The 18,911-nt window shown below is 45.0% G+C and overlaps 1 protein-coding gene across 2 annotated transcripts in view; it reads left to right on the plus strand.

The window, feature by feature from the left end:
- The first annotated feature begins 3,546 nt into the window (after positions 1-3,546).
- LOC144100330 (sodium-coupled monocarboxylate transporter 2-like) overlaps positions 3,547-18,911 on the plus strand; it is a 33,323-nt gene continuing 17,958 nt past the window's right edge. Inside the window, exons 1-7 of one of the 2 annotated variants that reach the window (XM_077633306.1) lie at positions 3,547-3,938; positions 7,675-7,740; positions 9,344-9,395; positions 10,616-10,683; positions 11,854-12,011; positions 12,465-12,605; positions 13,868-13,997. In XM_077633306.1, the coding sequence (XP_077489432.1) occupies positions 3,600-3,938; positions 7,675-7,740; positions 9,344-9,395; positions 10,616-10,683; positions 11,854-12,011; positions 12,465-12,605; positions 13,868-13,997 (954 nt within the window). In that variant the 5' untranslated portion in view covers positions 3,547-3,599. The remainder of the gene's footprint in view (positions 3,939-7,674; positions 7,741-9,343; positions 9,396-10,615; positions 10,684-11,853; positions 12,012-12,464; positions 12,606-13,867; positions 13,998-18,911) is intronic. The other variant, XM_077633307.1, reaches the window with a different exon arrangement.

An 18,911-nucleotide genomic window follows, 5' to 3' on the forward strand; every position in this document is an offset into this window, starting at 1 on the left:
CTCAAAAAGCAGGAGTCGGTTATGACAAGAGAGTGTCTTGCCCATACTGGAAGGACGCACCATACTACACCTCTTGATAATCTGGCCCACAAGCACAAAGCGTTGTGTGCTCTTGGAAGGGTCCGGCGCCAAGTTCAGGCAATAAAAACTAATCTCAACTTATTTCACGTGCTTTTATTTCGAACCAGCCAGCAATTTTGCTATTTCTTGGGTGCTGCTGCTCGCCGTGCTCTCCTGATCATTGCCATTGTTTCAGAGTGTCTCAGTGTTACAGGGTGTTTCAACTAAGAGTATTAGTTACTAAGAAAAAAAGGATTTTAGAGATAAAAGAGCGCTTTCTTCGATATGGTGTTGTTATGGTTATATAGGTCGCAATAGAGGTAGCACGCGCTACTTAGCAGACAGGTAGATTAGTAAATAATGGTCAACATTTTACCAGCTACAGTTATTCGCAGAATTACTTAGGGGTCTGTAGGGCATCGCAAGTTACAGATTTTTCTAAATGTGACTCTCATCGCCGCTTCAGCACAAGGAATTCCGCGCTGAAGTGAGGCCACGCATACGAGTGCGCGTCACACAGCGCAGTGTTTGTCACGTGATGTTCCCCTGCTCACCTTTCCCACCAGGGAGCGGACATATTCATTCAAATTGATTCAACAAAGACAATTATCGGAGCCTTGGTTGGTCCCGCTATTCGGGCAGCCCACTGGCCTGCGCCTAAGCGTGGGCCCTGCGCACTAGTCTTCGCTGCTGGTCGGGTTCGTCGCTGTGCAGAATGGCCTCCTCCTAGTTCAAATTAAAATTATGAAGTCTGTAAATAGCGGGATTGAACTGGCATGCCCACATCATGTGAAAAACGGTAGCCATTTCTCCATAGTGTGGGCACTCAGCCTTGCAGAGTGAGGGGCACCTTTAGTTTTGTGACGTGTGGGGTATATATTCCTGGCCTGTCTGTAGGCGTGTAGGTGTTCGGCGAAGCTTATTATGGGCTGCAGAACGTATTTCTCGGCCTCGTGGGCTAAGGGTGAGTCCCGGTGTAAGAGAGCTCGGGCGTGCCGGTGGGCGGCATCATTGCCTACCGTGTGCTTCGTGTGTCCCGAAAACCATATGACTGAGGCTTGACTGGCGGGATGTTTCGCTAACAGTGTGAGACCTGACTGATGGATTTGTCCTTTGTTTATATTTCTGCACGAAGTTTTGGGAATCTGTCAGTACATTAGTGTTTGGGTTGGTAGCTAGCACTATCGCAATGGCTACCTCCTCTCCGTGAGTGTGGTTGGACGCGCGCACTGCCGCGCAGTTGATCAGCTTGCCCTCGGGATTCGTTATGGCGATGATCATCCGCCCTCGTATTGGACCGGCTGCATTTCCGCACAGCGTGTCCAGGCAGCCATTCTATTTATTACGCAGACCTTCGTCTATGGCTCTTCTTCGCTCCGCGTTAAATGTCGGATGATTTTTTCTGGAAATTTTATGGACACCCATCGTTTAGCGGACCGGTAGGGGAAGTTCCGTCCTTTGGTCGGCCGTGTAGAGTACTGTGTGGCTGCAAGCATGCGTTGCACAGTGCCGTGGGTGTCACGTGCTTCATTTACAGATCCTGCAGCTTGTAGTGGATGCTGAGAGGCATGAGGCATCCACAATACGCTCCGGGAGCTGTGAAGGAAGCACGTGACACCCGCGTTGCTGAGCAAGGCGTAGGCGTGGCTCTGTGCCTTCCCCGCCATGCGGTTCCGGTTTCACCCATGCGTGGGCCCAAATTTTGTGCCGATTAAAAATTACAAATACATGTCTACTTTGGAAGTAGGCTTCCAATGGTAAATCGTTCTGAACGTATACATCAACTTGGGTAAAAACATTTCGTTCTTGAAAGCGAGCTTGAGATACACAAAACCTGGCTTGTCGTTGCTACCAAAATCTCGAACGTGTTTGGAGATAGGTAACTGTTCCTCCACTATAAATTGCTCTGTGACGAAAATGTATCGCGATAACAGCAGTGTGAAGATAAAAAGTAGAGCCTAGGTGATTCTCCAGCTATATCGTATTTACTCGAACGGAGCGCGAGTTTTGTTACCGAAGACAGAAGTGAAAATTATCCCCTCGCGTTGAAATCTGATATTCGCGTTCATATAGACTACTACGCGGTGACAAAAGCACACTATGTCTTATTTACTCACACATTGGTTTATGCGTCATGCAGATCTACCGCAAACTTCGTGAAACCAACGAGAAGATATTAAAAAGCCGCATTGGTCGACTAACGGATGGTCTTAGCCGCGTGCCGATCAGCACATATCGTAGCAGCGATCAAGCAGTCAGTATTCCCTCGCCGGAGATGGCTCACTTACGTGCGGAGCCTCGATTCGACGCTTCGTCCAGAGGAAGCGATAGAATACGCGTGACCTGAAGGCATCGTAAAGGGTTTTGTTTCGTGCTCTGAAAGTTCGGCAGGCTCTCTCAACGTTCGCCGCACCGCAGCGCCCCTGTGCCGCACGCCAATGGCAGTAATCCGCTTCGGGTGTACTGAAAGCTTAGTTTTGTTATTGCACGCCAAAAGGCACTCTTCCTACATTAATCGGTATCGCTATAAGACGCACTTATCGGCGACATCGAACTCGAGCAATATTTCTCGGGCTAAGGAAGCTCACAGTAAAAGTTAAAAAGGTATCTATTCAATACTAGTTAACCAGCCTGCTACCTAGTACGTCTCAGCTGTACTACACACTCACAATTCTATGCGAAATAAAGAGCTCTTCTAACTTAAAAGCCTACTTAAAAAAAAACTGTGGAATGTTATAAGTGAAACACCCTCTATTTCTACTCCAGACCCCGACTTCCTCCATTAGTGGCTGATGAAGGATGAGCGCCAATTTTTCGCACCCTCTGAGTCAACCTAAACTGGTTTTAGTTTCATCTCGTGGAAACGAGGAAAAGCTGTTGTTTTACCGCGAACGCTCGCACCTGCTTTTCTGTGCTAACCCGGCTTCTCGCATAACCAAAAAAAGTTAGCTCAACAGAGGAATATTGCATGAGCACATGTGGGAAATGGCGAGGTAAACTACCTGTTTGAACCAGACGCGGCGTTTCATGGCCCATTTCTGGCCCAAACTTACAAAACAGCCACAGCCCACTCTGTCTGCATAGTGCACAGAGGTTAGGCGCCAGTTGATCCTAAAGCCTAGGTGGTATGTTCCGAGCCCAAAATCGGCATGGTTTTGAAATATTGTAATCATTGCCATTAGCTGTCCTAAGCGTCTTTTCTTTTACTATTGTGGACATGTTACTCAGAGAGGTAGAACCCTCTGTAGACATAGATATTGTGGCAGCGATGCCAGTTCTTTGATTCGATACTAGTAAGCAACAACTTTTACAAGAGCGCCATTACCTCCCAACCTTTCTTCCTCATTGTTGCGGACTTTTGTCGTTCTTGCAAGCAATTAGGTTCCAAATCCGGCCGCTGTAGCGATTGTCATTTCTATTTGAGTACTCCGGATCGAATCATGTCAGCCAACTTTTCCTTGCGCTTTCCTCTCAGGCAAACGATCCACCAGCAGCGCTTTGAAATCGGCTTTGAAGATTCACGTGAAGGACTGGAAGCGATGCACGTCCTGGAGTACGTATTGTTTGGAGTTCTGGTTGCAGCGAACTTTTCTCTCGGTCTTTACTTCTCCTTCCGGAATTCCTCTGCGGAAAGCGGAAGTGATGCGACTGCGCGCGAAGTGTTCCTCGGCAGCAGGTCTCTGAGGATGCTTCCCCTAGCTGCCTCAACTGTGGCCTCACTCTTCTCCTCAACTGGACTCATCGCGCTGCCTGCTCACTACTACGCCTACGGATGGCACCTTTTCTGGGGCGGACTGACCCCTCTGCTGCTGTTTCCTTTTGCGACCCGACTTTTTGTACCAGTGGTGTACAAGCTTGGCGTGACGTCCGTATTTGAGGTGAGTGCATCGTCTGTGGTCTTCTTCTGTACCGTAATATTCGTATGTATCATCTGTAGTGTAGTGCCTTTGAAAAGTTTCGGGCTTCGTCGTGAATTTACTGCACTCGTGTTGCTAAACATACATTAAAAAAGTGTTAGCGCTTTTGTACACCTGGCCTCGAGTGTACGTTGAGGCTTTTTCGGAACACGTGTAAATAGCGCCAAAGCTAGCATCATTCGTCCTGAGCAGACAGAACGATTAGAGTAAAAAGAACTCTTGCTGCCCTAATCTCTTCTTGTGCCAAGGACGGGACAGGAACCTAACAGCATGCCTGAAAGCTTGCATGCACTCGTTTCCTGCAAGGCGGAGCGCTGCTCACCTAATTAAAATCGGTTTTCAAGGAAAAGAGCTGTAGCTTTAATCGTCTTCACTCCCTTTCAAACACCCCCACGAAATTGATGCAACTGAATTTTTTTTAAACGAGAATTCACAGTTATCGAAAACAACGTCTCTATAATGATGTACAAATATCACCAAAACAGCGAAGAAATATTTTGTTTCTGCAACCACTCTCATCTCCTGGCATTAATATCGACGACTTTCAAGAAAGGCAGCCAGGTTCCTAATGCTAGTACTCCCGACGACGTCTATTCCAGACAGTCTTCATGAAATTAAAATGTTGCGCTGTTTTTGCTAACAATCGTTTTGTGATTAATACATTCATTAGCCCAGTTGCGTTCACTGCTGAAGAAAGGCCTTTCTGCCAATGATCTCCAATTAATACCGTCCTGCGCCAGCAATGACCACTGTATCCTATGAGACTTTCTAATCTCAGGCCACTTGACTGTGCTGAACCACATGGTATGTGTACTATTTCTTGGAATCCATTCCGTTAACGCCAACAAATCAGCGCTACCTCCTCTTCTCATTAGATCGACCGACTGGCAAGTTCGTTCGCGTTCAAGGCTTCACCTACGGCACAATAAACTGGGGCTGAAAACTCACTCTGCTTCTATCTTGTCGGTTTCTAGAATTCGACGAGCTTAAAGTATTCGAATGTGAGCAACTTGGCGGTAAAGCGTGTGAAGTCATTTTGGGCTAGGATTGGAAATATTAATCGTCGAATAATATCGCAATGACCTTGAAGCTTCTCCGCAGCGCACAACGCCGCGTTGGGGACGCATGATGATGTCATCGACAGTACCGGTACACTTCCAACGCATTAAATCTTGTTTCGAAGGAAATAGACCAAAGCCACCAGAGGCAAAAGCCAACCTAGCGTTGCCTGGCAGCATCCAACGACGCACGGCACGGTGTGGATGACGGCAGCGGATGTTTGAAATCTTTTCATCCGTGACATCACACCGAGCTTCCTCGCACTCCTTAGAGCTGTGAAGAGTAGCCTTTTGCGAGGAGTAATTATTTTGAATGGAAGCGCAAAAAAAACAGCATGCTTTACCTGCTGCGTATTCAGATATGAATCCTTGAATATAGAGAATTCTGAAACAGTGCTGTTGGCCTTTAATGTTGACGCTATGATTTTCCTTACCATACCTAACCACGTTGCTCGCAATTTAATTGCAATTCTTTTCGTTAGCCTCAATGTATTTGCCTCGTAAGCGAGCCTATATATACTGGCCTCATTGGGCGGGGGAGGGGGGTGGGGGGGGAAGGGTAAATGAAATGAATTGGAAAACTGGAAAATTGATATTCATGATTTAAAAAAACAGAACTTGCCAAAAGCATTCTAGTCCATTGCCACCGGGCTTCAAAAGGATAATCTTTCCCCGGCCTATCGCTATTTGTCTAAGCCGTCCTTGGCCATTAAAATAAAAGCTTTCTCATCAACATCGCTATGACTCCATCTGAATCATATTTTCCGAGTTTTCATTCTCAGTGTCAGGATTTTTGGTGGCTACTTGGCTTACATGGATGTATTCCCTTACTGCTTTCAATAACTGACAGCCGATAGTAAGTGGTTGTTTACATTCCAGACTGCTAAACAATACTTAAGTCTTATTTTTATTCGTATTTATACAGTTGCTCTCACTTGAGTGCGTAGCTCTTAGGTCGTGCACTTATGTCTCTCTCTCATGTTATTTTGCTATGTAACGTCATGAGCTATTGGCTGGTTCATCCAGCTGATCTGCGATAACTGTTATCCTTCAATCCTCTTCAATAACTAGGATCAATACCTGTTACCCCCTTAAATCCAACCTTAATTTCTCTCTTAAACGCATGGCGAATAGCATTGCATAGAGCTTGCCACCTTACCACAGACTTTGGATTTTGCTCTTGTTTCAAGCTAGTTGATTAAAAAGTGGCTTTATTTTTTGGCTTTATGTCGTATAACACCGCAAAGCGTCTCAGGCGCGTGTTGTGCCGTGCTTAGTAACAATATTTTCGGTAACGTTAAGAATGTTCTAGCCATACGTTTAAGCGCAAGATATTAACTAAATGCTTATTTTTAATTACGATAAAAGGATACGCAAGAAAGAATCAAAATTGTCGCTAACAAATTAAGAGCGCCGCAAATCACAAAGCGTTGATATGCTCCCACGTGTCGGTAAAAAGAGGGTTGATTACCATAAGCAGCACACGGTGAGTTCACCCATTGTTTTGTGCGTTATTGGCAGTGCTTTCCGAGGTCATTAACCGTGCGGGCGCTCATTCTAATCTAGGCACACGAAGTTGATGGAAACAATGGGATAGCGATCTCGTGCTACCAGCAGGAATACAACATGTGGCGTGCATATGCACGGTGAGAGCTTGGAACTGCAGACAGATGCTGCGCAGATGCGGGAATCCTTAGCAAGTGTTGGTGTGTGCAGCTGAAAGTGCAGCTGAAAGTGCAACTCAAAGCTGCGTAATGAATCTGCATCCTAACAGACGTCGGTGATATGCCACGGAAGGAAATTAAATTTCTGTTGCTTCCATTCATAACTGAATTGCAAAAGAATATAAAAAGTGCTGCGAATAACATAGCAAAACTGTGTGCGTTTATCGGTCTTCTTTATATCAACACCAGGCACCTGAAGTTTTTTGTGTTCGTCGTTTATAGTAGCAACGAATTTACTTTTTTTGTAGCCTTTCATCTAGATGAAGAATGCAAGCTCGGTTAATACCGTTCGACAAAACTTATTTTTCTTGTTTTAGCAGTCTTTGAGAAAACGAGTTAATATGCACTGGAGGAATATTCATCTGGTCCTCTAGGCTGACACCCTTTCTGACTTCAAATTATCTCTTCCTCTGCGCAACATAATGACTGGTACTGTGAAAAATTTTCGACATGTTTTCACTACAAAGTATAAGCATGTTGGGAGCTGTGATGGACGTTGGTAAAAGGAAAGCCTGCCCACCAAACGTCGGCCGGTTTCCTTCAGAACTCTAGCCAAAAGAAATGGGCTCAGATTCACAGCTGCTTATGTCATTCCCTTTGTCCAAAGGTTCGTGTTTTTCGACTTATATATAGTGCAAGGGAACACTGGTATCGGCTGCGTGGTTGAAGGCGACGCGCTGCATAACCATACCAGTGACTGCTCGCGGAAGGCAAGTGCCCAGTCAAGTGTGGGCATACATAAAATTGGTATTATTCAGCTTAAAAACAGCAGTTTCAAACAGAGACTTCTCCGGTTGCGAGATTCATTAGCCGATCAACAAGGTGCCCTTTTATGCTTTGTGCTGCTCCCAATGTACCACATCATAGCGTGAACAGTGCCTAATAACCAGATTTTCATACGCATTTTCTCCACAGTACATTCGACTGCGCTTCAACGCCAGTATTTCGCTAACAGCCTGCGCTGTCTACATTTTTTTCACGGTGAGTGCCATATGTCATACCTAAAGACATCGCAACCGCGGCTGCGTACAGACTCAAAATATACATTCATCATTTAACAGAAACCCGTTTGGCGAAGGAGATTCATTCTGCACGTCGCCAAAGAGGCATTTGCCAAGATAATCGAATAAAAATAATGGTGTTGAATTGTTCACATCGTCATCGCTGGGCCGGTAGGGAAGCTCCCTGCCACGGGCTCTCAGATCTTATGAACGCCATGACTGGATAGGGTGGACTCATAAAGCTCTGTTTTAACCAACTGCCCCAGAGTTCAGTCGTTGGGTGCATACTGGGGCCCTTCTTAAACAAAGGCCAAGAGTAGCAGCAGTTTCGGAGCCGTCACGGGTGCCTAGTTCACAAAGAGAACTGCGTATAAGGCACCCATATAACGGCACCGAGACTTTTATCGCTTTTGCCCTTATTTTTATTCGTGCTCTTGCCAATTTTGCGCTTTCTACTCACCGAACACACCTAAAATCTGCCATTGATGCACTGCACTGTATATTAAACCATTTAACAGAAAGCGCTGCTTCGTGAAAATTATTATTTTTGTATTGTAATTTTTGCGCTTCTTTAGCCGAACATCAGTCAAGAATACATGAGGAGACATAGCTGGAAATTTTATATTAAATGACGGCAAGAGTGCAGGGCGATGTATGTACGATCTTCCATGTAGATTTTTAATCAGTATCGAGCTGTTTACTTCTAACGTGCATTATTGAGGGCATGCTTTTGAGTGAAACTTCTGGTTTGTGGCGCTGGCGAAAACTGGAAACTGGCAAGAGCTGAATATATATTGCAGATTCTCTGCGAGAGCCCTCAATGCAGAGATTAATGGGAAATGTTCCAAGCTGCTGTGGGATGTCTAGAGTACCGTCCCATTTCTGAGGAAGTTTTCTTTGAAAGTTGAGCCAAGGTCACCTAACGGCAGTGCGAAGAAAAGTCTACGCTTAAATTTTTATGTCGCAGAGGCCTCGGCACCCGCCTCTGAAATTTACGCGTGGGATGCGCGCGTCCATGCGTATACTACGTTCTGAACGCCGCATGCAACAACGCCTTTGACCACCTGTTTCCGAGAGACATACTCCAGAGAGCTTGTTTTTGCGCAGACATATGCGTAGAAAATTGGTACCATATTTCTGGGGCATGTGTTAAGACATGTGAATGAAATGTTTGCTTGCTTGTCCACGCATCGATAGGCATCTGTCGCTAAGGTCAGTGTTGTGACATGCGCGGTGGACGTGGAACTAATGTTTAGACCTCCTTGCAGCTCATTGGTTTGTGGCAACACCGCCTTTCTTCTTCGTTCTCTTCATCTTTCTCTGTTTCCCTTTTTTCTTCTACAATATTCAGTAGCAGGCTAGAGACAAGTTCCTATGACGTGCCTCCCCATGCCTTCGTGTCTCGTTCGACATCACCACACGTGAACATCAGATGTCTATCCCTGCTGTCGCGTCCATTCCTAAAGCTCATCGAAAACATGACTCTAAGCTCATGAATTCGACCGCTGAGACGTTTATTTTAAGCTGCCCATACAAACAAGTTGTGAATATAACTATTTCCACATGTTTTCTTTTTCTTGCAGCAGACTATCGGGGCCATCTCCATCTTTGCAGCTTCACTGACGCTTGTCACTGGTACAGTGCAATTGATTTACCCCTTTATATGACCGTTGTGTAGTCGCATTAAAAAGAAAGACGGAGCTAACCAAATCGCCTACTCTTCCAATGTTTGCTCTGAGCTGTGCCCAATAACTCTCGTTACCTACGCTTCATTCAGAAATTTGATAGTTACATAAGTCAAAATTGCCGATTGGGCGAGTTGGTGGGACATGATTCGAAATGACCAGCGCGGAAACAGGCGGGGACACGAGAAGAAAACACTGACGACCGGACGCGCTGTTCCCGCATTGGTCATTTCGAATTATATAAGTCAAAAGAGGAATAGGAGGAGGAGGTCAACAACAACAACAACCGGAAGAATAACCGGTTTCCTACCTTGCACGAAGTCAAAGGAAGTACAGGACTAGTTATTAGGGCTAAGAGTGCTCCATATAGAGCACATACGTACCGTACTTACTGCACGAAGAAATACTGGAGCTTAATCGAGTGTTTGCTGCCAGGATAACAAAAAGAACAAGTAGAGCAAAAAATGCAAAAAGTATGTCGATGGCATATATATGCAGTTGAATGTAAATGACTCAAGACAAAGAAGCTGCGACTATAAGTTAGGCTTGCGATTTGGGTGGTAGATGCTACCTAGCCGCTATCTTCACGAATCAGACATCGCGTCAATGACAGTGTTGTGGTCATTAGGATACCAATATGTTCCGTCACAAACACAAGTGAAATGTTGTGCCGTTACTGATGGGTGTATTTTGAATGAAGTGGAAGGAGAACGGATGTGTGAGCGCATTTTAAACGCGCTCTGAAGAAGACACCGTGAAAGAAGGCGCAGTGTTGCATCGCGTGATTTGTACCAGTGTCTGGGGCGCACCGTACATGCCACGCGAGCGGCAGCGCTCAGGGTGCCTTTTGCATGCCCCGGGCAACCAGGATGCCTTCTATCCTTAGAGGAGAAATATTCCTGAGTGACAAACAATGGTGAAGGGTTTTTCTGGGACCGTTTAAATTCTGAAACTTTTGTCAGCTGCTATATTATGCCATTGTACTATATCTATGGCAAGTGAACATTTTCGTCAGTCTTCAAGAAAGCTTACTCGGAAATTCGTTGCATATAATCTGCACAAGTTGCATAAACGTATGACTGGCTATTAGGCTACCACTCATTACACTTTCCGTGTGTGACTGAAAGAATATGTCAAGTACTCAGTGCTTTGTTTCAATATTTTGCTTAGTATTCCACGCACCACTCATCTGGTGCAACGTAGCCATTGGCTTGTCTGGTACCCTCTACACTGCTCTGGTAAGAACCACTCTACGCCTTTTAACTATCTCTCCATTTGTTCCCTATAAATATCCGGTTGATTGAGCTAACTTGTTTAAAATAATTGTGCTTTAATTTTTAGACAAAGTTTCCCGTGGAGGGTCCCGCAAAGGTTGCTAAGCAATAATGCGGTATGCAGATCGGAAACTAACTGCATCCAGGAAGTTTAGTTCACAGTTCTCTTCCTCTGTACATTTCTGTTTAAATTTATTTATTTATTTATTTATTTATTTACATTACCCCTCAGGGCCAGTGGCATTACAGAGGGGGAGTGGTAAATATACAAGAACATTGAGGAAATACAGATGGTTACAAGAATATTTAAAAAGCATCTGAATATACAATGTTAGCTATTGCTACGCGGAACTGCTCATAATTTGCAGTGCCAGCAACATCTGCGGGAAGGTGGTTCCAGTCACGTGAGGTGCGCGGCAGGAATGACTGCGAGAAGCATTTCGTGTTGCATGACACAATTCCAACTTTGAGATTATGATCAATACGACGGGATACATAAATTGGCTGGGGGATGAGGTGATCACGTAAAGCAGGATGATGAAACAGCTTGTGGAACAGGGCGAGACGAAACACTTTTCTACGCGATGTTAGTGTAGGGAGGCAGAGATTAGATTTCATAGCAGTTATACTCGCTGTGCGGTTGTAGTTAGCAAGGATGAAACGTACAGAGTTATTTTGAACCATCTCAACATCATTAATTAATTTGCCATGGGCAGTGTCCTATACAGATGTTGCATACTCAAGTTTAGATCGTATTAGTATTTTATAAAGCAATAGTTTCAAATTCGAAGGGACATTAAAAAAGTTACGACGTAAGTAGCCTAGCATGCGATTAGCATTTTTAATTATGTTCTCGGTATGAAGAGACCAATTAAGATTTGAAGAAATCTGAACGCCTAGGTATTTATATGACGAGACTGATTGAATATTGCCGTCGCTATAAGCTTAATGATGTCCTTGTTTTCCAAAAGCACTTAAACATAATTTGGTTAACGAAACATATTTCTGCTCTAGAAATACCCATGCATGCACAAAAAACGAGAAATCCTTGCTAAGATGCGTTACTGCAGTGTGACTACCAAGCATTAATTATGCGCGTCGCTTACCCTCTCTACATTCTCCTTTCCTGACAAGGGTGGACTTCGAGGAGTCGTGTGGACGGACTGCATGCAGTTTTTAGTTATCTTGGCCACTCCGACAACTTTGATAATAACCATATTGATCAACTCTTTATCGGCGAACTCAACGATATCTCCAATTAAGGATCTTAATGTCAAGAAGTACATCGCGGAGTAAGTGCATAAGATGCCAGCGTTTCCTGTCCTTTTTGCAATCCTAGCGCAGCAGGATATGCATGACTACAGTGGCAGTTACGCATGATGGTCACTAAAAAGCCATAGCAGGTTTTGATGGCGTTTAATTTTCGATTAAAAAGTTTGATTACAGAAAAAGTCTTTGATCTGATATCACCCGCACATTCAGGAACCAATAGCTCAGTCTACCATTTCTTTTTCTGGATTAGTTAAACTAGAAGCAGAGATAACTGCGAAACTGCCGTTCTATTTGTGAGCTAAAGAAGTGTAAGGAATGTTCAGCTAAGAATGGAAGATCTATAATGGACATCAGCTCACCTTTCCTCCCCAGGTCGTTTTAGCAGGAGCAGTTTAAAGCTATGGAAATCAGGACCAAGCTGATACAAAAGGCCAACATTGATAAGTACGCGTTTCTTTTTATTCTGTCGACAGTTTCAGCCTGGACTTGACCCGAGACGAGAATGCCTGGACTTGTTTTTTTGGTTTGTTCGCGCCGGTAATTCTTCGGCTGTGCCTCGACCAAGTTGTTGCCCAGAGGCTCCTGGCGTCCCGAACGATGAAAGAAGCGCAAAGGTACCGAAGCTTTCCTGCTTATCCTGAGGGGACGATGATCCAGTGTTGAGTGTACACTAGCATTCAGCATTGATTGAGCAAATGTAAGCAGACTGATTTTCGAGATTTTACCTTCAACGAACTGTAAGCATTTGTCGGCCAGGCACAGTTAGGAGAATCTTAGCACAGCAACGACCGCAGCGCGAATAAGTCGACAGGTTTTTTTGTGGTCCTAAAAACAACTAGGTTTAGCGATAAGCCGTGATTCAGGAAGCCCAAAGTTTTACATAAAACTTCAAAATTTGAGAACCCACCATAGGTACCAATAATTAATGCACTCAATACACCGAAGTCCCGCAGTGCACGCCAATAAAGCGTCAAAGACGGGCTTGTTTGAGTCGCTGTTCCGAACTGGACTGAGTACGTACGAACGCCTAATGCTTACCATAACGGCTACGTACCAAGACGCTCAAATTTCAGCTTTACTCGGAGACCCTATGGCCCGCCGATGTCGAGAAAAGAACTCGCGCTGCATTTCATCACGCTGCAGTTCTTTGATATCCACAGTTATGTTAGTCAGCGGAATGTTTTTCATCGCGGACAGAAAGCGAACCCACGTTCTCGGCTCAGCGGCACACTGCTGTAGCCACTGAGCCACCACGTCACGTAGGACTCGAAAACTACGCCAGGAATTCTCAAAAATTTATTCTGTTCATACTACAATTAATGCTCCATCAAGGACGTGTCTACACATTAGCGCCGAGAGTTTACGTTTCTGATGGTACTGCCGGAGCAAATAGAACATATATTCGGTATCAGAATAGCGACGTCCAACCTTGTGGAATCAATGAAGCTATTATAGCACTTTTTCAGTGCCACTGTTGACAAGGCTATATGATTGCACACTGCGATTACTAGGAGACTTCATCATCCATCGCAGGCTGTCCTGAAAGCTAGCCGATAACCAGTCACGACAGGTGCAGGGGTTCATGTTCTCTGCTTCCAGTTCTTAGGCACAGTCTCTAAGTTAGGAAAGAGCATTTTTTAATGCTTGATTATTTGTCTATTTTGTTAAACGTGGTTAGTTGTGTTCGAGTTCTATCTTCCCGACGCTTCAGTGCACGTAAGTATTCAACTCTGGCTCCAGTGCGAGAAAATAAATAGAAAATAAAAGCCGGAATAGTACGCAGTGATAGCGTTGCTCATCTTCGCATGGAAGCCCTGTTTATACTGCGGAATGAATACTTGCGTTCAATGAAAGCGTTTCACTTCTTGTTTTCCAGAATTGCTATCACCAGTTCTGTTCTCCTGGCGTTCGTTTATTGCTTATTGATCTTGATGGGCGTGTCGCTCACTATATGGTATCGAGGCTGCGACCCAGTGCTGTCCGGAGCTATTTCTAGCACTGATCAGGTGAGTTTTGCGTTCTGTAACTTCTTCGAAGTAAGCCCTTCACAGCGGCGGTTATTAGCCTCCAATTCCTCGTGTGTTTTTTATGGTTTTCATTTCTTGCGTCGCGATAAGTTTATTTGGTACAGATTTCATCCATAGCTTTTTAAAGACCATACCAGCTAAAATTGTTCGTCTATGGGAAAGCCAATAGGCCACCTGCGCTTGAGTTTCGAAAGTATAGTAGCGCCACATCGTGCGGGCAAAACAAAAACAAAAACAGCTTGGCTGCGTTGTAGACAAAATAATTTGTGCATAAGCTGTAGAAGATGTCCCGCTGTCTTTCTGCGTCCACTCTTGTACTTTTCGCTCTCTTCGCGAATTCGAAAACACTTGTAACCTATCACAGATCACACCGTGAACTGGCCGCAGCACAAGTTTTCGAAACAGAACACTGCGCGTGCCTACCCGCGTAAGGCGCCTTCACACTTGTCAAAAAATCCGGCGAGCGAAGCGGATTCGCTCGCCGAAAAAACGAGGACCTGTTCTCATCTGCTGACGCCCGGACGAGGCGGAACCGCCGCGCCGCTGGTGTTTCTCGCTTTTCCACACACTTCCCGGCCACCACGTCACCGCTCCGGCGTGCCAAGATATGGGTAGAAAAAAGCATAAATCGATGCTGTCTGTGTACCATAAACGTATGCACGCTTACGCTCGTTAAACGCACCGAAACGCCCAGCCTAGTGGCGCCATCTGCTTGTCAGGACGGGAACCAGTACGTCAACAAAACCGACGCTGCTCTTAAGCCTAATAGCGGCAGAATCGTCCCTCTAAATAAAAAAAAATAATGCAAATTCACCACTCATACGTTTTCTTATAGGTAAGGTGAGACGAAGCGATGGACAGGTGTCCCATTTACGGCCAGTGAATGCGCTGAAAAAGGCAGCAACAACGACGAATTCATTCCGAGGGTAGGGGTCCCGCTTTGGAAGGGCGCCGCCATGTTTGTCGCCGGAAATGGTACCGGAGCGATCGGCCTCGCCGCGCCGCTTTCCGCCCTGGTCGGCGTCAAAAGCGGCCGAATCCGCTTCGGTCGCCAGTTTTTTGGACAAGTGTGAACGCGCCTGTAAAGTTGAAAGCCGAAAGAATCGCCAATGCTAAGCTGGCAGAGCAGCCCTCTGTCTTGAAGCATCGTCACCATCACTTTTGCTCCATCGTAGGCTGCGGCTAATAATCCCACCATCTCTGCGTGTGGCCCAATACCTTTTTATTTTAAAGGCGTACGATTCGGATTGATGTGAACTGGTTAGGCGTAACATCAACTGTGCCATTGTGGCGGCTGCGCCATCTTCGATACTAAACACTTTGCGGACAGCGAGCTCCGTATATGTGTGCTCATTTGCAAACGGAAGGCAAATCGACCATTATGCAACTATATACACCAAATGTACAACGAAAATCATGGTTTGGTAACCAGCTTCAACGGTACCATATTGGCCGTTAAGAAATTCTGTACTGCGAGTGTGCTTGAATTGTCAGTGCACGCTAAAAAAATACTGAATCAGCCAATTTGATCGACGTCCATACTGCCCCAACAGCGAAGGTTTCCCAAAGACAAGTGCATAATGCTCATCACGAGACAAGTGCGCAGCAAATTGAGGCTCCCTCATTTCTGCTCAAATCTACACTCTAGAAACGAGGGCCCTAGCTCATACGGTGGCGCTATTCTTACATTACTTCAGACTCAAATAAGCTTACATATGCAGGTTTCCATCTACTACAGGAAACGGTGGCCTTTTTATTTCTTGACATTACACGTGTGGCGGATCCTTCAGCGGCGTGCAAAAGCAAAAAGTGGCGCCGACCCATCACAAAAGTGTAGAGGCACGAAGACAACGAACGCCACAGCACACAGGATGGAAAGTGTCGTACACAAGCGCACAACACATGCAAACGTTCCTGTATTTGCTGTACTGATTCTAGCCCCGTGTGAAGCTTTCCTATAGATATCCGCAAAGAATGACACTCGAATGACTTGCGACTGGCAGAGTCTTGAGGCTTCGCTTTAGATTTCTTGCCCATTGTAATCCTCCAATAATGTGTAGCCTTTTGACAGCGTGCCAACTTCGCAGAACACATTCGGCGTCCTAAATCCTAAATTCGTTACTGTCCATGAGGCAACACAACCTGAAGGTATGGGTCCATATCGGTCGCATGTATCCGAAAGAAGATGGCGGAATTTGCCCTATCACTCTAAAAAGAAAGGAGTAAATGATAGTAAGCAGTCCTCTGGCTCACTCCCTTTTATTGAATGGTGTGCGCTATAGGAGAGTGTACTTTCTTTTTATTCTTATATAGTCGTATTCGAGTTTACAGTGTAAGTTCGTACCATCAGAACATAGTGGGTGATTGTTAGCGCTACTTACGCGGTGCACCCTGGGAAGCGCTGAAGGCCTATATGGTGAATTTAAATTTCCAGCCATTAACCAGTATGAACTAGGATCGCGTCAGTGTAATTGCACAGGCAATGGTAATCACTTTCGTGCAAGAGTGACTATTACAATGTAGTCAGATAAATGAGAGATGCTATTTTAAGCAACGCGGCAGTCATAAAAACGTTATAAAGATCATGTTTCAACTATGTTTAGGTTCCCAATGGAAATTCCCCGCTTCCCAACGCAATCTTTTTCAGTATTCACTACTGAACTCAAACTCACGGATAGAGCTTTACACTCTGCAGAGGAGCGACCTAGGTGGTTCACTTTGCAATTTTTAGTAAAGCTTGCTATTTCTCGCAGAGGCAAAGAGATCCATATCATGTTGCTTCAAGTTCCTATATCGAGTCACCTTCTTCTCTTCGCTCCAGCCTTATGCAATAAAATCATGTTATCACTTCTTCACAAATGAATTTTGTGTGCTTTAAAGTCAAAGTGTTTAATTGCAGGCGCCTCTTGGGCCGTTTACACTGATCTTCCTTTCTCGCGTTTCTTCTATCAGTTTCACAGCCCAAAGGTTCTGGGTTGTATCTGGTAAAGTTCTACTTTTGCAACTTGTTTTGTTCTTTGCATATTGAATTTGTGTTATTCTATGCCAAACGTACCAGAGTTCGCGCTCGACCCCTCTGATCTTGTCCATAACGTTTGTGGCTCTTAACTGAACGCTATAAAGTAGTTACCCTTAATAAATTCTCGGTAAAAAATTTCCTTGTCATGTGACAGCCCTTTGCATTTCTCAGAGGAGTACAAAACTTTGCCTTACTAAAGAAATTTACAAAAATAAAATATTTTTCTTTTGCGCTCGAAAAGTTGGAGATAATGCATATACTTAGTAGTTTTTCTTGATCGCACAGCAAAGAAATTTTTAGCAGAAACTTTTTGTTCTCTTTTAATTCATTTTTTTTTCACAAGAAACACCGTGTTCGCTGTTACTTCTATACTTATTCGGGACATTTATGAGTGACATCATATCCTTCGGCTCTTCCCTATCATACGTACCATCTCATTAAATTATTTAAACTGTATTACAACAGAATACATTAGAGAAAAATAATGGAACTTAATAAAAGTGTTTTGTACCGCGTTTTTAAACTTCGTGCAGAGGCGTTCCTAGTAAAAATATCAAATGTAGCCCAATCGATAGCTAGTTTCAATGAAACTTTTCTCAGCGATTTTCATCGAAATCCTACTTTATTTTAACCGAGAAAAAACTTTCCACGTTCAGCTGCGCGCCTCGAGCCTCGGTTGTCCCGTACTGCCACTCCACTGCAGAACACGGCCGCGGCGATACGCCGCTCTATGCCATCACGCTGTGGGCTGGCAGCCATCTAAGCACTGTCACTCATCGCTTCGCTTAGTTTCTGGGCCTACAGAAAATTTAGCCCATTGCGCGCAAGCAGCTCGGGAGACTAGCCAATAGCGGAAAGCTTTGCGGTCGCGTCACTTTTTTTACTTTTTATCGAGTTATTTTACGAACAAAGTATGTTTTTTCTAGCACTGGTTTCAACGAAGGAACTGCCGACAAGGTCCATGGTGTCATCTTTCTCTTTGTCGTCAAATAGACCAGTGGAGTCACTGTGATGAGGCATGCATAGAAGCAGTTAAGTAAATGTCTGGTAGAAGTAGTAGATAACGATAGTTTGCTTTGGTGTATGTGGTTTACCGTGCCGAAGCTACTCAGGATAAGAGAGATTCCTAGTGGAGGGCTCCGGAATTTCGACCACCTGGGGGGGGGGGGGAGGGGGGAGGGGGGGAGGGGGGGGGTCTTAACCCTGCAATGACATCGCACAGCACACGGGACTTAGCATTTCGCCGCCATCGCAATGCGACCGCCGCGGCCGGGATGAAACCCGTGTCTTTTGGGTCAGCAGCTGAGAGCCATAACCACTGAGCCACCACGGCGGCTAGTAGGAAAGAAAGGATTTTGTCTCCTATATGTCCATCAGTTCTTGATAGTATCAGCGCCATAAAGTATTGTTTAGCGCAGCTGCACTTGTGCATTATAAGAGAGCGGTTTTCGCCACCGTTTTTGTCAATCCTTATTATGCTGTTTAATCTTAAAAAATTGGCTACTAGCGGAGTCATACATTGTTCAAAACGCGAGGTAATTTCATGTTGAAGCGCAGCATCTGAAGTTACAGCGAAAACGCGCTGTTCTTTAGCCAAGGCTCTTCGCTTCGTGCGGGCGCGCGTTTTCGTTGTAACATCAGATGCTTTTTTAATTTTAATTGGTTTTTTTGGGGGAAAGGAAATGGCGCAGTATCTGTCTCATATATCGTTGGACACCTGAACCGCGCCGTAAGGGAAGGGATAAAGGAGGGAGTGAAAGAAGAAAGGAAGAAAGAAGTGCCGTAGTGGAGGGCTCCGGAATAATTTCGACCGCCTGGGGATCTTTAGCGTGCACTGACCCCGCACAGCAATGTCAGTGCACGTTAAAGATGAT

This window comes from Amblyomma americanum, chromosome 8 (assembly GCF_052857255.1).
Source record: "Amblyomma americanum isolate KBUSLIRL-KWMA chromosome 8, ASM5285725v1, whole genome shotgun sequence".
NCBI classification, from domain to species: domain Eukaryota; kingdom Metazoa; phylum Arthropoda; class Arachnida; order Ixodida; family Ixodidae; genus Amblyomma; species Amblyomma americanum.